General features: G+C 47.4%; 2 protein-coding genes and 1 long non-coding RNA gene across 5 annotated transcripts; 1 reads left to right on the top strand and 2 right to left on the bottom strand.

Moving 5' to 3' along the window:
• Positions 1 to 804: 804 nt before the first annotated feature.
• On the bottom strand, positions 805 to 8,771 carry LOC127028760 (uncharacterized). 2 transcript variants are annotated; one of them, XM_050914472.1, is made up of 2 exons: positions 8,738 to 8,771; positions 805 to 3,662 (listed from the first exon to the last, which is right to left on the bottom strand). In XM_050914472.1, the coding sequence occupies exon 2, from the start codon at positions 3,550 to 3,552 to the stop codon at positions 2,605 to 2,607; it is 948 nt and encodes a 315-aa protein (XP_050770429.1). In that variant the 5' UTR covers positions 3,553 to 3,662; positions 8,738 to 8,771; the 3' UTR covers positions 805 to 2,604. The 2 variants fall into 2 exon arrangements, with proteins under 2 accessions (XP_050770429.1, XP_050770430.1); XM_050914473.1 differs by having other exon boundaries at positions 8,741 to 8,770.
• On the bottom strand, positions 7,277 to 8,347 carry LOC127028754 (uncharacterized). The gene has a single exon (XM_050914463.1). It carries the CDS (start codon positions 8,345 to 8,347, stop codon positions 7,292 to 7,294), a length of 1,056 nt encoding a protein of 351 aa, XP_050770420.1. The 3' UTR covers positions 7,277 to 7,291.
• Positions 8,772 to 10,977: 2,206 nt separating the features above from the next.
• On the top strand, positions 10,978 to 13,036 carry LOC127028763 (uncharacterized). 2 transcript variants are annotated; one of them, XR_007768056.1, is made up of 2 exons: positions 10,978 to 11,160; positions 12,052 to 13,036. It is a non-coding gene; the product is annotated as an uncharacterized LOC127028763 (long non-coding RNA). The 2 variants fall into 2 exon arrangements; XR_007768055.1 differs by having other exon boundaries at positions 11,286 to 13,036.
• The last annotated feature ends 1,681 nt before the right edge of the window (positions 13,037 to 14,717 follow it).

The following is a 14,717-nucleotide window of genomic DNA, read 5'->3' as shown; positions in this document are numbered from 1 at the left end:
ATAATCCTTGCATATTGGTTGTCTGGCAGTTTCTTCAGAATTTGCTAACTCATGAAAACAGTATAGACCAAACTTCCAAGCTGGAAGGTATAAATATGTCAGCTTACCCAAAAAGTTTTTGAAGCAGATCCAACAGCAGCTGGACTGCTGAGGCTTTCGTGCTTCCTGGTGTAATACAGGGGACATCCACACCATGATGGAGGAGGAAGGATGAGCACTCTCACCATCAGCTAGGTAACTATTTTGCTCATAGATGCATGAGTTGTTACAAGTTATGAATTAGAGAACTTGTGAGTGAGAAGCCTTGTGAATTAAAGTGATGAATGAGTGAATTCATGTGTTAGACTAGTCTGTACAAAGGGGCTTGAGCCCTTGCTTGTTGTGTTTGTTTGTTTGTTTTCCTAATGAGCTCATAAAATAAAGTTTAATTTACAGAGTACAATGTCCTCTAAATTTGAGAAATCCAAACGGACCATGACACTGACTTAGATTCATGCCAAGAGGGGTCTGCCTGGAGGAGTATAAACCAAACAGAAGGAGTTATGGCACCTGGATTCTATAGCTACTAAGTATATAAATATACAGGGTAACACACATCAGCCAGCTGAAGATCACAGAATCAGCATTTCTCTAATAGGAATGACATTAGAGTGTTATTAAGTGTAGGCTTTGGGGCCCTAGGTAGGAGACAAACTACAAATTGGTAACAATAAAATTAGCAGTTTAATACAATGTGTATTCAACTTCTCCAGAGATAAACCCCTCCAGACACTACTGTTCATGCTGTTATGACCCAGACCGGACAGACCAGAGGGCCGTAGAGGTTCTGGGATTCCCCCGGGCTAAATTAAGGTGAAACGACACCAAACGATCACTTTGAACGCTTTATTCGAACAATCCAAACTGCGGAAGGCATAACGGTGGGCAGCGTGGGTTGCAGCAAAACGTTCACAAGAAGAGAGAAAAGAGAGGAATAAGGAAAAAAAAGAAAGAGGGGGAAAAGAAAAGAGATAGTCACCACCCTTGGATCCCGCGATGTCGGCGACGAGCGTGGCAATCTTCCCGCGATGTCGGCGACGAGCGTGGCAATCCTCCGGTGATGGGCGCGCGCAAAAAATGGAGAAGGGTTCCCTTGTTTCATACAGTCTCTAGTCCCTGCTTCCGTGTCGGCTGGTATCGTTTGCGTTGTGTGTGCGCCTGCGCCGGCAGTTGCTAGGTGGTCGTAATCTGCCTCCTGGGGGTTACTGGGATGAAGGCCGAAGTCTTCCTCAGCTGCCCTCTAGGTGACCTAGGTCCCACTCATGTTCTTGTGGAATCGCCTTTCTTTAGCCGTTACTCAGTTGTTACTCAGTTGTTTATTCTACTGAACATTTGGCTGTCCCTACCCCCACATGTCTTTAGATAACTAAAGAATGTCTCAACACTTGCAAGCGATTTACTTATCTTCCCGAAACTCAGGGTTTTACCTATCTACAATGTTTGAGACATTAACAGACATTAACTCTTCCAGTCCCTCATACCACCCCGTGGCTCAAACATTGTCCATACAATCCTCATCCAGGGTGGCGACTTCACAGACAGCAGAAAAGAGGAAACACAAAGTAAGAGTAACAAGAATAGGCAAAGCAGGAACCCACAGCCCTAACATTACAACAATATTCAAAAGTCACTTTCCCTGAGGTCTTCCTCGACCGTTGTGATCCGTACATGACGAATGGATGTAATGGAGGATAGCAAGCGAGAGATCATACATCTGCCTATTGCAAGGCCCATTATCAAAAATAAAAATCCACACAGTATCATGAGGCCAATGTTTACAAGCCATTTTCCCCAACCTGTAAGTCCCAGTGAGCCTGCAAGAGAGGTGAGCCAAGTTTTCGGATCCCAGCTGTTAAACCGATCCTTGGGCTGCATCGCTTGAAAAAGTTCTCCGGTTTTCTCTGTCACCTCTCTCATCTTCTCTCGCGCTTCTTCTATGGTGGTGGTTGCGTTGTGTATGGTGAGACAACATTCTCCATCGGTGAGATTTAACATTCCACATACACCTTGCTCCTTTAACAATAACATATCTAAAGCTAATCTGTTTTGCAAAGCCATTTTAGACACTTGTTGAACCTGTAAATTTGTTTCCCCGAAAGCATAACGGGTTCAATTGCTTAGGACGTGTACTTGCCAGGTCAGATTTTCTAAAACGAATTGGTGCCTTTTAAGGGTAAATATATTCTCCAACATTAGAGATGTTGTCATGCCCCAGGTGTAATAATCAGGCACCTGAACTCCATGCACTGCCCACTCAGGTCGCGTCTCGGGTCCATCACTTTCCCGGCGCCTTCTGTTATGATGGGGCACTGAGAAATTGAACACTCTAGAAGGGCACATTGTTGGAACGCCGATGGTACAGCGTAAACCTGCCATTTCGTGTACATGCAGGTGTGAGTACATTTTCCCATTCGAACGTGCCCAAAAGGTGCCCTGAGGGGATGGATATCTCATAGTGGAGCACGTTAATGGGTCATAGGATTTAGTTACTCCGATTCCTCCTTTCCACACAAGGTTCCACTTGGTTTCGTGGGTAAGTGTGACTCCACATTTTAATGCAGTTTTTCAACTGGTAATGGGCCCTTTACACCTGGGGTCTCTATGTTTAAATCCTGGTACCGGAAAACCCCAACAAGTACACATATCCCGAATGAAAGTTCGCAATTCTGAGACATACCATGTTTCTATAGGGTCCCATGTTAACGATTCACAACCAATGGTCCGTGAACAGGTCATTAAGGGGGTGTTCTTATAGGGTAGGGGATCTATTTCCCGTGCATCAATTATATTGTCTGGATCATGTAAAGCATGCTTAAGGGACCAAGCATATTCATAACGAGAACGATTCTGGTGGGCATAGCCACCCCATCTGCGAGGAATTTGAATACACCAACCTGGGGATAACGGAACATTATATTCATGTTGTAGGGGTTCACCGTGAGGGGGAGGGTCCCACCAACGTACCAGATTACAAGGGATCTCCTCCTCCCGGGGATACCACTTCGAATTCAGTACAGACATGCAAGGGAGGTGCACTTCCTGGGGACATGCTGTCCAACCCTCTCGGGCTGCAAGGGCAGCACTCATAGTTCCTATGCAGAGCTGTTGCTTCCAGCATGTAGCCTTCCACATATCCCTCCAGGTCGTGTTAACTGGAAACCTATAGGCTACTGGAGAGGGTATGTAGTCAGCTTCCCACCCCAGAGAAGGTGCGTAGTCAATTCCCCACAAACATTGTCCCTTCCAGAGAGTATTCCGAATACACTTTTGGTTTAACGTTTCTAATTTTGAATTTAACACTCGTGAGAGATTTAACCAAATAACGGCAAATTTGAGACCCTCTGACGCGGACGTAGGGAGGTCCACGCAAAACCCTTGGTCTGTCCGATTCCAGATTCGGACGAAACCAGTAATCAATTCCCATGCCAGGTTGGGTTGGTTATTCAGATTCCCCGTTGATTGAGACAAGATTATACATTCACAAAGTAAGAATATAAACTTTCCCCACACCATCTTTTCCCTAATAAAGAACAGCAACGGGCCTAACAGGATCAGGCAAACAATGCAAAGAATGACCCGCTGAACAACTGAAACCCTAAGTCCCACGATGGGCTTCTGTCAACCTGTAATACATATACACCAGAAAATGCAAGGATTAGAAAGATGGGATTATCCACTGAGTGTGAATGCGATGGTCTTTCCCGTGGGCGTCAGTAGCCACCCATGTGTAAAGATTCAGTGAGGTTTTTAGAGTGAGGGGTACTTCCCCTATAGTTGGCAGATCAACCAAAACTGGCTGTCCCGGATAATGGAGGGGTTTTTCTGGGTCTTCGTCTTCCCTTTTTCCCGGCAGTGAAGAGGGGGGTTTCGGACAGAAAGCAGTGAGTTTGGGACATCTGTTCTTTCCCCACCTGTTGTTAACCTTTGCCACAGCGTCCGGGAGCCGTGCGGGCCACCCAGCACTGTGCAGCTTGAGAGCATGTTTTAATAACCCATTCGTTCTTTCTACTATCCCGTTAGCCTGGGGATAGTAAGGGGTATGAAATGTCCATTGAACTCCTTCATCCTTTGCCCATTCTTGGACCACCCCGGCAGTAAAGTGGCTGCCATTGTCAGATTGGATAGATTTAGGTTTGGGTAGGTAACTGAACCATCACTTTAACACTTTTACCGTATTTTCTCCGGTAGCTCATGCCACTGCTTCGGCTTGAGCAAGACCTGAGACGACTTCTACCCCGACCAAAATATACTGTTTTCCCTCTGATTTTTTGAAAGGACCTATGTAATCTACTTGCCAAGTTTCCCAGAGGCCCTTTCCGTCCCGTAAGTGGAGAGGGGGTCCTTGCAAGGGATGCCGCTCTAATCGAGTGCGGCACTGACTGCAAGCAGAAGTGATCGTGTTACACAGTTCCCGAGTTACTGGCCAGCCTCTGCTACCAGCCTCCCTGAAAAGGTCTTTTACTCCTGAATGACCGCGTCTCACGTGTAACCACTCCAGCAGGCGCTCCCACTCTTTTTCTTCGGCTTCCACTGCCATTGGAGCTAAACGTGTCAGCGAATCTACCTGACTGTTCCAAATATGGGCTGGGTGATCCCCCCTCTGGTGTGCGGCTACCCATCCCACCAAGAAAGTCCCCTGTTTAGCAACCTCTAATATTTCCTCCCACTTTTCCCTCTGCCGCATGGGTATGCGATTAACTTCCCATTGATTCTGTTCCCAGAAGGGGAGCCACTCGGTACATCCTTTGAATACAGCGTATGAATCCGTGTAAATAAAAGTCAATTCTTTGTTCTCAGCTTCTCTTTTAATCGCACTCCACACTGCCACCAACTCCCCCACCTGAGCACTTCCCTCCCCTTCCATTATAATCCGCTCCCCCGAATCAACATGTAAGGCTACTGCCCGATATTTCCACACCTTTCCCTCCCTTTTTGAGGACGCATCAGTAAACCACACATTTTTCAAATGAGGTTCAAATGGAGGAGCTGGTTTTATAAGGGAAGGAGGGGTATCCTGGTTGGATTGGCTATCAGGTGACTCCTGTATTTGGAGTACCTTAGGTGCCCCTTCTTCTACCCTTCGTGCATGACAATAGTGATCTAACTGCGCATACCATTTCCTGACTGTTTCTCGCTGTGCAACCCCTGCCGGGGGTGGGGTCCCAGCCAACACTGGCTTCAGGACCTTAAAGGGCCCTCTCAAAATAATCGGTTGTTGCTTTGTGATTTTTTCAGCCTCCTGTAGGGCTACATTAACTACAAAAAGACCCTTCTCCCAAATTGAATATCGTTTTTCAGCATCTTTGAAGCTTCTCGAGTAGAACCCGACAGGGTGAGTTGGTCCTTCAGGTCCACGCTGCCACATGTGTATTGATAGGCCGTGGATGGCAAAGCCCCACTCAATATGGAGTGGATCAGTCGGGTGTATTGGCCCTAAAGCCTGGTATACCCCAGCCTCAAAGATCAATAGTTTTAAGGCTTCCTCATGGACAGGGGTCCACTCCCAAGAGGTCCTTTTCCTCGTCAGGTCATATAAAGGTCGAGCTATAATAGAAAAGTCCGGAATATGTTTTCTCCAGAATACCAGTAGGCCTAAAGCGTGTTGAAGCTCCCTTTTGTTACCAGGCGCTTTCACTTGCTGGAGGGTAGTTAAGGTCTCTGAGGGAATGCACACTGTTCCTCCCCTCCACCAGATGCCTAGAAATTTCACTTCAGGGGACGGGAGTTGTATTTTCCCTGTTGGAATCTGGAGTCCTAAATTTTCCAAATGGGTAATTATGTCTTCCTGAGTCCGTCCTACCACGGAAACATCAGGGCCACCGATTAGCACATCATCAATATACTGATATATTTTGACTCCTTCCCTGGGGGTAATTTGGGCAAGTTCCTGTGCTAAAGCATAATGGGCAATAGTCGGTGAATGACGATAGCCCTGGGGAAGGCGAGTGAATGTGTATTGTACACCTTCCCACATGAAAGCAAAACGCTCTCTATCCGAGTCCCGCAGGGGAACCATAAAGAACATATCTTTTACATCAATGGTTGCCAAAATCGGGTGTGCTTGTTCCTGGATGGTTGCGATCAGTTCTGCTATGTTTGGCACCGCGGCGGTTAAGGGGCCTGTATTGGCGTTTAGGTGCCGATAATCGACTGTTAGCCGCCATCTGCCGTCTGGCTTGCGGACAGGCCAAATAGGAGAATTATAGGGGGAATGTACAGGGATAATTATTCCCTTTTCTTTCAGGTCTGAAATCACAGGAGCAATCCCTTCTCTAGCTCCTAGAGGGAGAGGATAGGGTTTAACATTCACAACCTTAGAGGGGGGTAATTCCGGCGCGGATTGTAACAGTCGCACCGTGACTGTCGGTAAACCAAACACCCACTCTTTTCCCTTCGAGTCCACCCAAGCACGCCCTCGGAGCAAGTCAAGTCCCAAGATGTTCGTCGGCAACCTCCCCAATATCATCAAAACCTCTATCGGGGATTCGTCCCCAGGCAACCAGCATTTTACTCGAGCAGTCGGTTGGGGTCTGGAATTTCCAAACACATCAGTAACCCAAATTCGCTTTTTATCCGCCACTATCCCGTAGCGGTTAGCCACGTCCTCCCGCAGAGCCGACATCTGGGCTCCGGTATCTACTAAAAAGGTGACTGGAGTTTTAAAGGGACCCAGGGGAAAGGTAATTAACAAGTCCCCTTTGACGTTTTCTGTGAGCCTCCTTAAATAGATCCACCGGCCATCCCCCGGCTCACCGACTGGGGACGGCGGAGGAGGTTTCCCGACTCCGGGACGCTCAGATCGATCAATGCAGTCTCCTGGGGGGAGGCGGATGGGATTATTGTTTCAGGTTCCCGGGATGGGAGGACAAAATCCTTGGGGTTCGAGGGAGATGGGGTTTCCTTTATTTTGTCCCAGCTTTTCACCAAACTTTCCAGATTGGGGGTGGGTAACCCATCCATCACCTCTCTGGGGATCCCCTTTGAGATGCCTTCTGTCCATAAGACATATCTTTTACTATCAGGGGGCCGCGTCGGCCTCAGGGGTGCAGCTTTTATTCGCCCATTACCTTCCACCCTCCTAAGGTCCGCCTTGGATTTTGTCTCTCCCTGGCCAGTAAATCCCATCTGTCTCCCGTAATTAATCAATTCTTGTGCCACCTCTCCCCATGTCGTCTCCGGGGGGCCTCCCCTCCTCTGGGGTCGGGGCGCCCTCAACCGATCTTGTAGTTGCACTGCATATAATTTCAAAGCATCAGGTTCCTCTTATAAGGGGATGCAACCTGTCGGGGTCTGCCACATATTGCATGGGGGAGGGCTGTTGCGGAACCAATAACCGGTCATGCATCAACTGGAGGCACGCAGTTTTCTGTACACTCTCTAAAATGTGCCCCGCCGTAGGCGTTTTAATCGAGAAGGGGTCTCCCCTTTCCATGGGATCCAATCCACCCGCCCAGTATGCCACTCTTTGGGTCAGGGACCAGGGTTCTCTATTGTCATTTGTGGTTAGAAAAACTCCCGGACCCCAATATCTTCTCGCCTCGTCCTCACTCAGCAAGATACGGTCACCCCCGGTAAGAGACACTCTCCACACATACTCAGTTTCAGTTTCTCGGGGGCCCCGGGAATATTTCTCCTGAATTTTACCCAAATCAGTGGGAGAATAGGGAATGATACGAGTGGTAACTTGTTGGGGCCCTCCTTGACCACCATCCACAGTCTCAGTTTTAATCAAAGGTCGCATTACAGCTCCCTCCCCGAGGGAAAATATTTCTTTTATAGGGTCTAGGTCTTTAAAAGGGTATAACGATTTTGGATTTTTCCCCTCGTCAAAATCGGCATCCGAATTTTCTACAACAATTGGGGAGCGGATTTCATCTAATTGTTCCCGCAATATTCGCTCCCGCTCCAAAGCTTCCGTCAAAGCGGTGTGTAGCCGTTGGTTAGTCACCCGCTCGGCGGTAAGCTGATCGGAGAGATGTCTTGTCTCATTTCCTAATTGCTCCTGCAGAGCCCCCACCAGATCTTGAAGGGATTTTATTGTCTCCCCTTCCACGTGTTGGGCCATGTGTTTATTCCGTTGTGCTGCCACCAGAGCTGCTCCTAAAACCGCACAAACTACTGCCTTCCCCTTTCCTTGTTTCAGTTTTCGTTCTTTAGCCAAGGTGGAAATTCTGTCGGCTACCGCTTGTGGATCGTGCCAATTATTGTGGGCCCAAGTCACACCAGAGAGAGAAGGTCGGGCGCTATAGCCCTCTAACCTCTCCAGGAGAGGGGTGCAATCTACAATCGGTCCTCCCAGGGAGGCCATTATGAGTGTACAATTATAGGGACCAGATCCCGTACTAGTCCTCAGAGGACTGTCTCCCCTGGTGTATGACTCCTCTCAGAGAGGGGCTTTGGTAAAAGCCTAGTCCCAGTGATCGCTTTAGCACCAATGAGGGAATCCTGCCGACTACGCCAAATTTGTTACGACCCGGACCGGACAGACCAGAGGGCCGTAGAGGTTCTGGGATTCCCCCGGGCTAAATTAAGGTGAAACGACACCAAACGATCACTTTGAACGCTTTATTCGAACAATCCAAACTGCGGAAGGCATAACGGTGGGCAGCGTGGGTTGCAGCAAAACGTTCACAAGAAGAGAGAAAAGAGAGGAATAAGGAAAAAAAAGAAAGAGGGGGAAAAGAAAAGAGATAGTCACCACCCTTGGATCCCGCGATGTCGGCGACGAGCGTGACAATCTTCCCGCGATGTCGGCGACGAGCGTGGCAATCCTCCGGTGATGGGCGCGCGCAAAAAATGGAGAAGGGTTCCCTTGTTTCATACAGTCTCTAGTCCCTGCTTCCGTGTCGGCTGGTATCGTTTGCGTTGTGTGTGCGCCTGCGCCGGCAGTTGCTAGGTGGTCGTAATCTGCCTCCTGGGGGTTACTGGGATGAAGGCCGAAGTCTTCCTCAGCTGCCCTCTAGGTGACCTAGGTCCCACTCATGTTCTTGTGGAATCGCCTTTCTTTAGCCGTTACTCAGTTGTTTATTCTACTGAACATTTGGCTGTCCCTACCCCCACATGTCTTTAGATAACTAAAGAATGTCTCAACACTTGCAAGCGATTTACTTATCTTCCCGAAACTCAGGGTTTTACTTATCTACAATGTTTGAGACATTAACAGACATTAACTCTTCCAGTCCCTCACACATGCTTACATCAAGTTGACCTTTCTTTTGCATTAGCCAGCTCTGAAACTACTTTCTGCTCCATTGTGCTCAGAACAGTGGATAGCCGAATCAATGGTATGTGTAGCTCACTCAAAACACCCAGGTCTTTCCAGCTGCATTCTATCATCCAATTATCTGGGATGGGAGTCTTTGACACTACATTGATTACCTAGTGGATATCTTTAACCACAAATCCTGAACATCTTCTGGCATTGCAATCTCACCTCATTTAGTAATCTCCTATTGCCCTACAGTACTTGTATAATTTGATTTACCATGTCCTGTAAGAGAATACACTCTGTAGAAATTGCAGTGTATTGCTCTCCAGCAGAGAGCAGAGGTGACTTTTAATTCCCCAATCTCCAGAACAGGGAATGTCTTTCTTCCAGGATTTGATAGTACTTAGACATTAGTCTGTTGCAAATCCTTTCACAGAAGTTCAATTTTATCCCCTGCTGCAGCTAGATATTACAGATGGCTATGGTGGGCTTTATACATCTCCAGTCAGTCAGGATCACTGCACATGCTTTTACCTTTTTGTCAGCTCAGTGTCCTCTGGGATTCAAATTGTCCTTCAAGCCTTTGTCCACTGTTCTCACACAAGACAAAAATTTCAGTTCAGACATTTTAAGGGTGTAGTTAACAAGCTAGCAACAGCTGAGTGTTGAGACATTTTCAAACACTGCATATTTGCTTTTTTAATTGACTATTTGTCCTTCGCAAACCATTATATAAGAGGGTGGAGGGTGCCAAAAGCGGGGGGGGGGGGGGGGGGCAGGGGGCAGGGGGCAGGGGGCAGGGGCAGGGGGCAGGGGGCAGGGGGCAGGGGCGCAGGGCAGGGCAGGGCAGGGCAGGGCAGGGCAGGGCAGGGCAGGGCAGGGCAGGGGGCAGGGGGCAGGGCATAAACAAGTTGGAACATGCCCGAGGGCTACAGACCCCTCCTAGGAAGCCCACCAAGGGGCCCCCAGCAAAAATACTGTCACGTGCAAAGAACAGACCAATCCTGTGAGCTGGATGGAGAGGCCCCTGCATCTGGGCCTGGCCCAACAGGATGACCATGCAGGATTACTAGGGCAGACTTTGGACTTTGCACGATGCTGCAAGACACAGACAATGCTGTCTGCAAAAATGGAAAACCAGAACTGTTGTAAATGGGTTGTAAATAGTTGATAGATTAACCAAGTATGCAGAAGTTACCCCATTTCTACACCTGCATCCTTGAAGAATATCAGAAACTGGTGAGAACAGACAAAGAAAGGCAGAAGCTGTGACAAACTGCTTACCAAGGGCAAGCAGGCCTACATACCAAAGATTAACAAGTCTGCATACCGAAACAATACGTGCTAAAAGGGCAAGGTGTTCCTCAGTATCAGTATTGTACCCCCTGGCTCTGCTGACTGAATTACAAAACAAACTGCACGATGAGCCAACTCATAGCCATATAAGGAGAAAGACTCAAGAGTTCATCACCTGAGAAACCACCAGGGACCACTAGAGACCCCCCAAGACCTCTGTGGATGCCCCTAAGAGACCCAGGACCCATGCATCAAGACTATGCAGATATTATAATTAGTTCTGGGAAATGTAGTGAATATGTATGATCATTCCGGGAAATGTAATACATATGTACATTGAAGAACCATATAAAGGGTGGCTGATACAATACGTGGTGTGCATGTTAGGCAGAGCAATCCCCCATGCACCCGGCACCGAATAAAGTAATGCCTGCTCTTTAAGACAGTCTGTGTTAAAGAGTTTGATTCCCGAATTTCAGTGACAGAACCAGATGCCAACTTCAGAAGAACATGTACGTGGGGACAATAAGGAAAAGACCCAAAAGGGATCCCAAAAAAGACCACGCAAAACAGAAGAACTGGCCAATGGGCCCATGAAGCACAAACTGGATTTCAAGGTCAGTGTCACACAGAAAGGGTGTGTGGTGGTGGTGGAGCTCCCATGGTTGTGGGGGATCTTACAGCTACCTGTAAGACCATTCTGGGGTGCAGGCTGGGGCTATTTGTGTTTCCTTGTCCTTAGCTTGATGCTGCAAATAAGAGACAGAAGACTGAACATGCAATCAAGACTGTCCTGTTAGATTGTCCTGATTACTGCAAAAGCAGCAAGATCCAGGCTTTGGGGCACAGACTGCAGCCCTATGTTCTTAGAGACCACCACAGCTACTGCAGAAAGAGCAAGCGGATCAGTAAGAGCAATGGGGCTGGTGTAGAGCTGATGTGAGCAGCCACAAAGGTGGCCTGGTTAGAAGGGGAAAATTACTGAACAAAATAAAATGCCTGTCAGCCTGGGAGCTGTGAGCTTGGGAGCTGTGAGCCTAGGAACTAGGCCTTGTAATCAGAAACATCCTTGAAAAGTGCAGCTAGCCTCTTTGAAGTACAGCTGGGTACCTAGAAACTTGAGACATCCTCAGATGCCATCGATAAGCACAAAAACAAGGAACTGTAACAGCAACTTATCGTCTGAAAAGGTGAAAAATAGTCTGGAAAAAGGGGAAAACATTCTGAGAAAGTAAGAATCAATAACTGCCATTGGCTGTTCTAACTGCAAGAACAGGAAAACAGTCTGGAAAAATAAAAATTGGTCCGAAAGAACAGAAAACATCATCATCTATTAGTTGTTCCAGGTGAAAAATAGAAATTAACAGCATCTATTGGCTGCTCGAAGTAGTGGTGTCCTACACCCTCTTATGTCTCTATGATATAAAAAGGACTTAATTTTTATCCAAAATGGGGCTTCTCTCTCTGAGAACTTCCTGTGCTGCACGTACTTTTCTTTTACTAAACAGGTTGAATTCCGCACAAGCTTTCTATGAAATCTTGGATTCTCACCAGGGACACCGGACTGACTCCAAGCTCTGTGATATGGATCATCTTTGAAGTGAGACTCTGTTTGTTACCTTATTGGTCCTCCTCTGGGCCCACTTTTGGGGTTGGTTTGGTTTGTCCTCCCCTCTTTTGGGGATGGTTGTGTCCCCCTCTGGGATTGGTTTGACCCCTTCTGAAATCTATTATCCATATAAGTAATCTATCATAAGTATATCTGCTGTTATATTGTTATATAAGTTTGCTTCACTGTGGGAAAATAATGGAAGATTGGCGAGGAGGATTGTAAACACGCTCAAGTGACTTGCAGCTGGGGTGTCGAAAACACATATATCATACTAATTGTTGTTTAGCCTTGTGTGTTGGACAAGATGAACATCTGTGTTTAGATAACATAGGCCTGTGATAGACTCAGAGGCACCCTATTGAACATGCTTGAGATTCCTGCCCTGCTGTGGGAAAGATCAAAGCACAGTGGTAAACTACGCCTGCGTGAATCCCTGATATACAAGTGAAAACAGCAGGTTCGGCGATCCTCTAGCATGGACCGAGCTCCGTGATGCCTGCCTCTCCGCTTGTGTGCCTCTGCCCGGGTGCTGCTTCAGGGATCCCCTGGTTGGCGAGGTAACGAAAATAAATTTACTCTTTGCATTTCATCCGTGGTTTTGTGGTTGTTCCTGCGTCCTGCCTGTGCCGGCTCACACATTCACTAATGATAAGTTTGTAGTAACATGTAATAGTATATACCTACTTGGTTGTTGCTGTTATTGGTTGTTGCTATAATATTGACTGCTGCCATACTATTGATTGCTACTATATTATTGATTGCTGATAGTAATTTGTAATAGCTTTATATATATATATTCACTTTATTAATCATAGGTATACTTGCTAGTGGTGATTTTTGTGGTATTTGTGGTAATCTGTAATAAAGCAGAGAAATTTAGAGGATAAAAGCCTCTGTGTTCTTGTGTATTATGGAATCCTATGAACCCATGGTCACGATCTCTACACACTCACAGGCCAGGTAACCCTTTAGGTTGTGACAAGAGCTGAAAGACCATGATTATTATCTGGTACAGAGCAGTAGCCAGCAGGATGCTGGTGATAAAAGCGCTGGCAGTGGTGCTATGACAGAGGCTGTCAGAAGTCCGGGATTGGTCATACAAGTGCTAGCTATGCTGATAAGGCTGTGGCTATTGTTTACAGGACATTGAAGCAAAACACAGTTACAAACAAGGCCATTAATTAGTACAGCTAAACCAGTTTTTGGGGGGTGCAACAGTAAGCAAATGGTTTTAGCACACAAAGACCATGATTATTTTCAAGTGCAGAGGAAGAGCAGGCAGGATGGTGGTGATAAAAGGGCTGGTGGGGCTGTTAGTTCTGAGGCCTTGGCTTGCAGGCTAGCAAACCAGAAAAAAACCTGTTAGAACAAAGACTGCTAATTAGGAAAGCTAAACGAATTTTGTGTCGCTGTAAGTGTCTTATTGGCAAGAATTTACGGGAACCACAAGGAAGGGCTCTTAAATGCAAACTGTTTTTCTGAATATGTGGTGGGCCAGTGAATACACCTCCCCTGAGGGTAGAAGATGATCCCCCTGGAAAGAACTTCCCAGTTACTGCAGCCCCTTTACAGAGCAAGAGGCTGTCAAACACAATGAGGATGTTTCCCAGGGGAGGCCGCCTGCTGCACTCCCAACTCCTGAGGGGGCATTTGAAAGCCCAGCTTTACTCCCATCCTCAAATATAACAGGAGTGGTGGAGGCAACAGACCTCCCCATGGCTTCCATAGAGCATGTTAGGCAGTGGGTCTGGCCAATCCAGAGGTTCGAAGCTAGATGATATGTAGAAGAATATAGATTTGTTAATTGCTGATGACACAAAACTGGGAGGAGTGGCTGATATGACAGAGGGTTGTGCTGCCATCCAGAGGGACCTTGACAGGCTGGAGAATTCGGCTGACAGGAACCTCATGCAGTTCAACAAGGAGAAGTGCCAAGTCCTGCACCTGGGGAGGAACAACCCCATGCACCAGTATATGCTGGAGGTCACCCAGCTGGAAAGCAGCTTGGCAGAAAAGGTCCTGAGGGTCCTGGTGGACACCAAGTTGAACATGAGCCAGCAATGTACCCTTGCAGCAAAGAAGGCTAATGGTGTCCTGGGCTGCCTTAGGAGGAGTGCTGCCAGCAGGATGAGGGAGGTGATCCTTCCCCTCTACTCAGCACTGGTGAGGCCACACCTGGAGTCCTGTTATCCAGTTCTGGGCTCCCCAGTACAGGAGAGACATGGAGATACTGGAGAGAGTCCAACGAAGAGTCATGAAGATGATGAAGAGACTGGAGCATCTCTCCTAAGAGGAAAGGCTGAGAGAGCTGGGACTGTTCAGCCTAGAGAAGAGAAGGCTCAGAGGGGATCTTATCAGTGTATAAATACCTGAAGGGAGGGTGCAAAGAAGACAGAGCCAGGCTCTTTTCAGTGGTGCCCAGTGACAGGACCAGAGGCAATGGGCACAAACTGAAGCACAGGAGATTCTGCCTGAACATCAGGAAACCCTTTTTTTCCTGTGAGAGTGACTGATCACTGGAACAGGTTGCCCAGGGATGTTGTGGAATTTCCATCCTTGGAG

The sequence above is a fragment of the Gymnogyps californianus genome, unplaced genomic scaffold (genome assembly GCF_018139145.2).
Source record: "Gymnogyps californianus isolate 813 unplaced genomic scaffold, ASM1813914v2 HiC_scaffold_41, whole genome shotgun sequence".
Classification (NCBI taxonomy): domain Eukaryota; kingdom Metazoa; phylum Chordata; class Aves; order Accipitriformes; family Cathartidae; genus Gymnogyps; species Gymnogyps californianus.
The sequence above is the reverse complement of the archived record's forward strand: the minus strand, read 5'-3'. Positions and strand labels throughout refer to the sequence as shown.